Source organism: Cyprinodon variegatus, unplaced genomic scaffold (assembly GCF_000732505.1).
Source record: "Cyprinodon variegatus isolate N-32 unplaced genomic scaffold, C_variegatus-1.0 Scaffold466, whole genome shotgun sequence".
Classification (NCBI taxonomy): domain Eukaryota; kingdom Metazoa; phylum Chordata; class Actinopteri; order Cyprinodontiformes; family Cyprinodontidae; genus Cyprinodon; species Cyprinodon variegatus.
Genome location: NW_015150919.1, coordinates 44772 through 54719, shown reverse-complemented (window position 1 = coordinate 54719; position 9948 = coordinate 44772). Strand labels below are relative to the sequence as shown.

At 35.3% G+C, this 9948-nt stretch overlaps 1 protein-coding gene across 1 annotated transcript in view; it reads right to left on the bottom strand.

Moving 5' to 3' along the window:
* pth2r (parathyroid hormone 2 receptor) overlaps positions 1–9948 on the bottom strand; it is an 84742-nt gene that overhangs the window by 61742 nt on the left and 13052 nt on the right. The window contains exons 2-3 of the mRNA XM_015389587.1: positions 6093–6198; positions 4039–4149 (exon numbers count right to left, since the gene is read on the bottom strand). Of these exons, the coding sequence (XP_015245073.1) occupies positions 4039–4149; positions 6093–6198 (217 nt within the window). The remainder of the gene's footprint in view (positions 1–4038; positions 4150–6092; positions 6199–9948) is intronic.

Sequence of the window (9948 nt, the reverse complement as noted above, 5' to 3'; positions counted from 1 at the left end):
CTCTTGTTAAATCACCCGCAAACCATGGTTCAGCCCCTCGCGCAAAATTCCAGTTTGCAAGCGCAAATTACTGGACGCAAAATCCGATCTTGATAATTCCAGCCCATACTGTGAAATTTTCCAAGATAAAAAAAATCATATTTACAAAAACATATGACAGTGGAGATGCTGTTATCACATTTAATCACAAGCTATTATGCATGCCTGCCAGCAGCTAGTCAAGCAGTGTAGAAGAAGCAGAGAATGCTGTGTAGCTCTCTTTTCAGAGTCAGTGTTGTCCTTCAGTTGATCTTTTGAAGCCAGTGTTTATTGTCACATCCTGATAATAAACAGTTATGTTCTTGCAAATTACCTAGGGAGAACATCTGAGGCTCCAGAAGGAAATCTTTTTTTTTAGGTGCAAATTATGTGTAAAAGTGTTCTAAATTCAAAGATGGTGTATACAAACTTGACCAAAACGGACTAGATGCAAATGAACATTTAACACAGCTATACATCTCCAAGAGCATCTGTGAAAAAGACAGTTCACACCAAGTCTAAAAACTTCAAGGACCTTCAATGCCCCTTTCTACTAGCTCCATTTTTGTGGGGGGTTTTTTGTACCTTTTCAGAAGAAGAGCTGAAGAAATCAGTAAGGGTCTGACATTTGGCCTGAAGGCAATGCTGTTTGACACTAATTGGCCATTGGCATGATCAGCCATATGTTGATGGCAGCTCGAAAAGAAATGCAGTTTGCAGACGTAGCATGCAGAATGACAAACTGTTGAGCACAATGCTTGGTCTCCTTGCCCAAGCAGGTAACTGAAAATCCAGATGGGAAGGGGAATGTTGATTTTAGGAAAATAACTATAACAACTTTTAAATGCTAAAGGGGTTTAGGTTTCTGAAAGGTTAAAGGAATATGTAATTTTACTATTTTTAAATACCGGTAGTAAAAACACATCAGCTTTTGGGATTAAACACAGGCTGGATGAGCTGTATATATTAATACCCTGAATCTTCTGATCAAACTCAAAACCAGAATTCTAAACTCCCCACATATGTACATGCAAAACAAAACAACCATAGAAATGCTCATGCAGTAAAAGTAGAGAAGACAATCTTCCTTTGTCTTTCAGTTCCAAGTTTTATTTTATCTATTGGTTTTTCCACATGTCAATCTTTGTGATGTCCTCAATTCCTCTTGAACTTCTATGTTGTTGTTTTTTATCCTATGAGCTCCAGTGAGGTTTCAGCCATTCATTGTAGCTTCCCTGCTCTCACAGCATACATTAACATTGGATGAATTACAAGAAGCAAACTGCCTCACAAGTTTGAAGACGAACACCTCAGAAGAAAGATATAAGACCAGAGTGTATTTGGGAGATTATTTTATATGGTGGTAGAAGAGCAGGAGAGATTTTCCTGCACATACTGTTTCCGTGTGTAGTGGAACAAAGCTGGAGTCATCAGTGGAGAACCTCTCTAAAGACAAATGTGCCTTACTTAACTTACTGTAAGTAGAACTTTTAAATAAAGCAAAAATTATCTTCAATAATTAGAGGAAATCACGAGGTCTTCAAAGAGAAATACGCATAAGATCATGAAATTCCTGCATTTTCTGGTCTGAAAACCCAAAGCTTTTACAAGCATTAAGTAGATTAATTATAGCTAGAAACCACCAATCATGCTGTAATTCTGGACTTATATAGACCCGACCCTTTAGAGAAGACAGTAACAAAGTCAGCTTTTTATCACCCCTGAAGAACATTTCCAGGATTAAAGGACAAATGTCCAGGCAGGATCTAGAAAAATCCACTCATACTTTTAGTTTTACAAGAATTGATTAATGCAAAAGCGTCTTCACGGGTTTGACTAAACAGTTTGATAGCTGATTCAAAACACTGCTGCCAGCATCCTCACCAAAATAAAGAAAGTGGAGCAAATGACCCGAGAGCTACATTTATTACACTGGCTCCCCCTCTCCCAGAGAATAGAGATGAAAATTCCCCTGTTAGTCTAGAAATTACCAAATGGCTAAGAACTAAAATATGTCACAGACTTGTAGTCAGTTAATATACTGCCCAGACCTCTAAGGTCCTCTGACTCAAGTCTAATTTTGCATCCCCAGATTAAGAACCAAACATCAAGAAGCAGAGTTTATTTTGTATGCACCCCTAACAGTCAAAGATGGTGGATGTGGTTGTGGACCCAAATGCAGAGTAAAATGATGAGTTTTCGCTGATTTACAGTGGAATCTGCTAATAGTGGTCACGGATATAGTAATCCACCACTTATATAGTTCAAAAGGGTTGGGACAGAATCATTTCTATACAAATGCTTTTTAAATAATTTGTTTATAGTAATCAAGAAATCTGCTTATAGTTTTCATTTTTGGCCATTTTATGAATGTAAACATGTGCAAAAATAATATTAAAATTACGTGTACATGTCGGAGGTACAAGAGCGCTTTGGTGCGGGTACCAGTGTTGCGCGCAGAGAGGAGGGAGAGGAGGGGGAGGATGAAGAAGAGAAGACAGTTGTCCTTTCCAGAACTGAGATGAGGAATGCAGTTTGCATTTTGAAGACTGGTCTCCTGTATGTTGGTTTCAAAAACTTTTACCTTTTACATCGTTTTGAAAAAGAAGTGAACTTGGTGTTGGACAACACCCTGATCCAGGGAACCATGGATAGGTTAGGTTAAGTGATTTCTTAATACGGCGCAGCAGATCCGCAACACAAAACAGAGGTAGCTTTAATTTTCTGTAACCTTTGCAGTTACATTCAATGTTGTTGTTCTAGGAAACAGTTTTTTCCCAACTTTATTTTCAGACATGTTATAAAAATGCACCAGCAGCACAGCAGAGCCGAAGCACAGCACATAATAAGTTACGTAGACTACTAGAGTTATCTGTGCACAGCACAGTTTACTGTAATTAAACTTGCATGGTACTGTAATAAAATTCAGTGAATTCTGAAGCTATCATTTCATTTTATTTTTGTCATTGAAAACCATACAAATGGAATTTAGATCATATTCTGCATAAAAAAGAAGTGAAATAAGGGTAAATTTGGTTTTAGTAATCAACCGCTTATAGTGTTCAAATTGGCTCTGGACCAATGTGACCACAGTAAGCGGATCCCACTGTATTAAAAAAAGGCAACAGAGACAAAATCCAATAACAAAATACAGGAAACCAAAAACCAGGAGATGTCAGGGGAAAACACACAAGAGGAGCCAAATGATGACGAGGAACCAGCACTGACCAAACTGCACAGGAGGTGTATACAGTATATGGGAGAAAGAACAAAGACTGGGCTAATCAGCTAACAGGGAGCAGGTGTGGATGGAAGCAACTAGAAACTAGGGGGGAGGAGACCGGCACAAGGGGGCAACAGAGAGCAACACAAAAAACACATCACTGACGCAAAGTGGAAAAGAAACCAATGACTAAGAAAACAGAATGACATAAATAACTGAGAACTCAAAAAGAAACTAAAAAAGAAGTCCAAAGGGGATAAGCATAAAACTAACATGGAATAAGCTCCCAGAAAAAAAGTGCTAATAGCATAAATTGCTTTAAATCATTATTTAAAAAATCAACGTAAAGATCTTATCATCTTAATCACTCAATTCCTATTTTCCAAATTAAATTGATTGTTCATGACTCAACAGTGTGAAAGAGACCCTATTGATGGTTGCTTCTTACTTGCCGTTGCAGCACTCTGCTTTGTCAAACACAGCGTGTCCAAAAAATAGAGTAATTGTCTTCAAAGGACTTTTACTGAATCCAATTTTCTGAGCTTAATGCAATTTTGTTCTTTTTGTTTAAAATTATTTCTTCACCTTTATAGACAGAGATAAATAAAAAAAAGAAATAAAGAAAAGAACAAAACGTCAATCTTATCTAACACCCATGGGTTTCTTATTTTAAGATATATTTTGGTACAATATAAACACAAATATAAACACAAAAAGGCTTCTGTATTTATCTATGCATTCTGTTTTTCACATTTCGACTAATTCCTGCCGAAAGTATAAAGAAAAAGGCTGTTAACCTTTATGATTGAAGTCATAGATGTAAGATGGGCAGGGGACCTTTGTAACCTGCCCAGGGGAGCCATGGGGCCAACAAATAAGACCGTCCCAGTCTGGAGGGCACCCCTCATCTGCAGTGAGAAGAAAGAGAAGTCAAACCTTCATCTGATCATTACTGAGTGTTAAAATTCATCCACCCATCCATACCCACTTTTTCTTGCAGCCCAAAAACATCTTTCTGGATAGCTCAGAGGTTATTTCATGTGATTTGTAAAGTAAATGATATTTTTTCTCTCTGTTTAGGAGAGGATTAAGAATACTCATAGTTTTTTGCAGCTTGTACTGTATGCTAGACTTTGTCAAAGAATAAACAAAATGTTTGTCACGGCTCTGATTAAAATCACATTTTTCTGATCAAATGAAAAGATGTTTATTTTAATTGAATAATGATTGAATGAATTTGAGGCAAGCATGTTAAAGCCGCATGTTGAAGAAACCCATTATAACAGGACTGCCGTCCCTACGGTGAATCCTGATTGTAGCAGCATCCTGCTGAGGGGAAAGTTACACATGAGCTGCCTAATTGGCCGTAACTGAAGTTATAAATGGAGGGTGCTAAATAGAGAAAAGCTGGATATCTATGAAGAAAATGTATTCTGGGAAGGGAGTCAATCGGCAACACTGTTAGACCAAGATAAAATTGATAGGTTTAAAGACAAACATTATAGAGGCCCCGTAAATGTCTGTAAATACCTTTCTGAATGTTATGGGAAACCTATGACACAATATTAGGGTCATCTGGAGGGAAAAAAAGACAAAACATTTTTGCTACTTACCCTTTTAAAGATTAAGAAAAAAAGTGGGAAAAGGAAATAACGAGTTAACAAGGATTTATAGTAGTGTGAAGGATTGAGAGTAACTTGTGTAAATAAAGTAGCAACTATAATTTATGATAGAATTAAATAAAAATGTATTTTGCAGCAAACATCTGTGGATGTAGACTGCTTTGGATACAAGCAGCAGTCTCAGCACTTTGATTTTTTATTATTTCAACTTCCTCTTTTCCCATTTTTTCTAACCTTTCAACGTGTCTCAAGTTTAGACTTTCACACATTTTAACTTTCCTTTCAGTCGTTCAACTTTACCATTATAATGAACTTTGGCTTCATGCTATAAAAAAGAAAAAATGACAACCATCAGTGTATTTTTATGATCATGTTAGACGTTATGCATTTATGTTCCATCCATCCATTTTCTCTCACGCTTCATCCCTGCTGGGGATGTAGGGGTGTTAAATTCTTAGGTTGTTTCTATATAGCCCAGAACTAAAAGCCCGTTCATGTTAATTTATTTCCATATTTAAATATTCATTCTTACTATTTTTGGGATAAAAAAATCTTAATATTAATAATTAAATGACATTTAAAGCAGATACCCCACAGCTGAAACTATGTCTATCATAGGGTCATATTAAGGAAAACANTCAAGTTTAGACTTTCACACATTTTAACTTTCCTTTCAGTCGTTCAACTTTACCATTATAATGAACTTTGGCTTCATGCTATAAAAAAGAAAAAATGACAACCATCAGTGTATTTTTATGATCATGTTAGACGTTATGCATTTATGTTCCATCCATCCATTTTCTCTCACGCTTCATCCCTGCTGGGGATGTAGGGGTGTTAAATTCTTAGGTTGTTTCTATATAGCCCAGAACTAAAAGCCCGTTCATGTTAATTTATTTCCATATTTAAATATTCATTCTTACTATTTTTGGGATAAAAAAATCTTAATATTAATAATTAAATGACATTTAAAGCAGATACCCCACAGCTGAAACTATGTCTATCATAGGGTCATATTAAGGAAAACAGTAAAGATGAAAAGGTGGTAAAAGGAAGTCTAAGACCTGTGAAAACAATATCATATCATAATAAAAGCCAAAACAAAAACAAAATATAACTGAAGTTTGATAATATTTTGGCAGGTTAAAGATCTGAAAGGTAAATAAAGGGATTTTAAAGGGCAGATTTATGTTATGTTTCAAATAATCTTTAGAGCAAGTGTTTTTTACCTGTGGTTGTTGGTTCCATATTGGACAGGTTCTGAAGGCACTGCAGTTTAGCTTCATATAGGATGAACATCTGCTCCTGTGCAGAGAGAGGACCATCGAAGCCCATCTGTGAAGCACAAAGCGAAAAATCAGATGACCCTGTGTCAATACAATATGTAAATTACTGGAAGCATTGCATGAAATTCTAAAAACATCTGGGAAGTCTGAGTATCCAACATCTGCTTTGGGCAGATGCCTATGAGAGCAATTTGAGAAAAGACCACAGAGATAAGAAGGCAATACAGTTCTACTTGGTTTAACTCAATCTAAACATCCTGTTTACAGCATTAAAATATGAACTCGTGTTCATATTTAGTATTCAAAACACATAATTGCTTATTAATTGCTTATTTATCCATCAATCTGAGCTGCAGTTTGTGCATCCATATTCTGCTGTGAGTAATGAGTACATCCTTCATTCTCAATTAATTGTGTGGTTGAAATTATTGCATTGTATAAGATGCTAAATTATTTATTTAAGCTTGCAAGGTTTCGTCTTTATTGGTTTAACTCTTATTTTGTAGTTTTTTCTAGATGTATTTGCATTCTTAGGTTTTTCTTTGTTGCCCACTGTTGCCCTCTTGTGTTGGTCTCCATTTCCCTAGCTCCTTTCTAGAAGCCTCTGTTCACACCTGGTCCCGTCTTTGCTCAGTCAGCCATAAATACTCTCCCTGTGCAGTTCCTCAGTGCTGGTTCCTCGCCTTTCCCCAGCTTCTAGTGCATGTCTTCCCTAATGTCTCCGTAGTTCTGGTTTGTCTTGCATTAATAAGTTGGATTTTTAGATTCCTGCCTCTGTTTCCTTTGAACACTCCATTAAAACTACAAGAACTCCGCTCTGCCTCCCTGCCTCTGCATTTGGGTCCTCAAAACCTCAACCAAACCCTGACATTGCCGAGAGGCTGAAGCTCCATTACATTAACCTGTAAATATGCTGTAAAGTCTACAACTTTTTTTTTTACTATATTTTCAAATTGATCTGCAAAATTACTTAAACAGTTTTTTACACCCAAGTCAGAAACTTGGCCTGCAATGACTGCTCAAAATAACCAATGATGTACACTATAAATACATTATCACCACCAAATTTAATTTCTGACGCATTATATAGAATCACACTAGTGTTAATTTTAGTATTGCCATCCACTATCGTATGGGGTTACTCAATACTGCTTAATCATTGTAACTGGTTTTTGGCAAGGTAACTGCAGTTACTTTTTATTATCCAACATGTTTATGAATTTGGAATTCCTTTGTTTTCAGAACTTAAAATTCAGATGTTACTTATTGTTACTTTATAAATTCATTAATAAAAAAAAGACCACATACTTTAAAACACATACTAATCAATTTGGAGTGTGTTTGGTGGGGGAAAAGTGAGTCAAGAAACTCAATGCCAATAAATGTATGGGAATGTAATATATATTACTAATGTTTATTTAAAAAAGCAAGTTGTTCAGTGGTCGAAAAAGCAGGAGAGCTTTGAACTCAGTAACTTAGATTTTAAATTAGAGCTGTTAAAAGAGGAAATAGAAGTATTTCCAGTGGCATGTTTCACAAGTCATTGTCACAAAATGACATTGAGGCCCTCATTCACATGTGTGCAGACTTGAAAAGGTGCTGTCAAACATGCCTCCATTCACTAATCCAGTTCACTAATCCCAAAAAAAATAAATATAGATTGATTGTCAGCTACCAGAAAAGTAACCGTCTAAAGCCCTTTTGTGTTTTTTTTATTCGGGGGAGTAAAAAAAATCACCAAAGGGCTACTTTGCTAGAGGAGCTGATAAGGCCAAAAAGGACTAGTTATTGAACCACAGTATTTGTAATGCTTTTATCTTTATTTTGTATTTTTTAACTCTGTTCATGACATTTACGTTGACATGACAGCATTAACATTGGTATTTTCATAGTGATTTTAAAGGGTTCACACGTCTGTCTTCTCCACCCACTTTATATTCTTATGTTGTTGCAGCAAAGCATGAGGTTAATCTCACAAAATTCAAAGCTTTGCTCTATACTGGATATGATAAGAAGGGTGAAACTAGTCTTCCCTGATAAATCTGCTGTCCTGACTTTAATGTTGAATTGAGAGGAATATTTTAGTCATGACACCAAAATGTCAAACTAACAGCAAATATTCAAAAACAGGATGCATTTAGGGGCTAATATTCCCTCCCAGAGACCATAAATGTCATGATAAAAATGTTATCTTGTTTTTTCTAGTAAATGTTAAGAGAGATTTCCCTACGTTCAAAACCAGAGGACCAACAGATTTTTAGGTAGCAGAGATGAAGATACTTCACTGAGAGCCTTTTGAAGCCTGTAATGCAAACTACTGAGGACCTTCTATAATTAAAGGCAGTTTGATTGCCTCTTATAAAGCCCTTTGATATAAAATGACATTCTTAACATTTCTTTTATCGTAAGTATTGGAAAGAGACCAAATGACTACCACTACAGTTTACATGCTGGTAACACTGGATTGAATTCAAAAGTGTTGAATGCCTCTTGCATTTACAGGATTTCCCCATAACTTTTCTGTTTTTATTTTCCCTGTCACATTTATAGCTATTCAGGCATATCAACAAAATCTATTAAAGTAAGATAAAATACAAAACTATTTTAAAAAAAATTTTTAATAATTAAGGAAATCTATCTGAATCAATTTAGCAATAAACCAGAATCGGAATAATGTTTTTTTTGACAGCTTTGTTTTCGCTTTCTTGGAATTTAACTTTAGATTATAAAATGCTCACTCTATGCTTACTTATACAATAACACAGTAATGTAAAATAAATCAGACACAGGCTTTAGAATAGAGAGAATATTCATACATATATAATATAAACAACACCAACCGACTGAAACAATAGATCAGTAGAGAAATGAGCAGAGGGACAAGGATGCAAAAGTAAATGATTGAAAAATAAATAATAAAGTCATTAATAATAAAGTCATTGAAATTGAGTCTGTGTTTTATCAGATCTATTTTTTGAACATTATGCAGTACTTATATACTACACATCTTTGTCAGCCTCATGAACAGATGAGAAAGTTTAATTTCACCAAACTCTTTACATTATGCAGTAACATGTGGTGGGTTTTCCACTTTATACTTTACATTTTAACAAAGCCATTATTCAAGCATTCATGCTGGGCACCTACAATGCTGTTCTAAAAGGTTTGAATCCTTATACCTTAAGAAAAGATTATTTACCTGTGAAAAATTTGGTAGACCAAGCATTCTTGAATTTTTCCTACACTTTCTTGCACCATGGGTAAGGAGCCTGAGGCATCACTGTTTTCTAGTTGTTTATCATATTATCTAGTAATATGCTACAGTGGTAGAAGGTTTCCTGAAACCTTTGATTTAATACACGGTTAATTTATTACATTTTATGCAACCTGTACAGTAAAACTTCAAAACTCCTAATTTAAAAGCAGCAAATGTGAAAAAACTGAGGTGATCAATCCCTCTGATCTCATTATAATTCTTGTTTTTTTTCCTCATACTGTAGCTTTTCCATGTGATTTACATTTTTGGTCACTCTTATTACACACATGACTAAGGATGCATGCAGGAATAAGTCATGTTTGGGTAAACCTTTAAAAATCTATTAAACCCGAGCAGTTTCTCATCCTAAAACTTCTGTCTCAGTTGGGAGCTCATTAATGTTCGGTATTTATCAGCCACACGTTGCTCCTTAACTGTTTGCATTGTTGAATCTGTTTAATTATATAATGGATTTTAACTCAAAAAGCCTCCTGACTGTTGTTAGAAGATTAGAAAGCTAAACTAATGCTTCAAATTAATTCA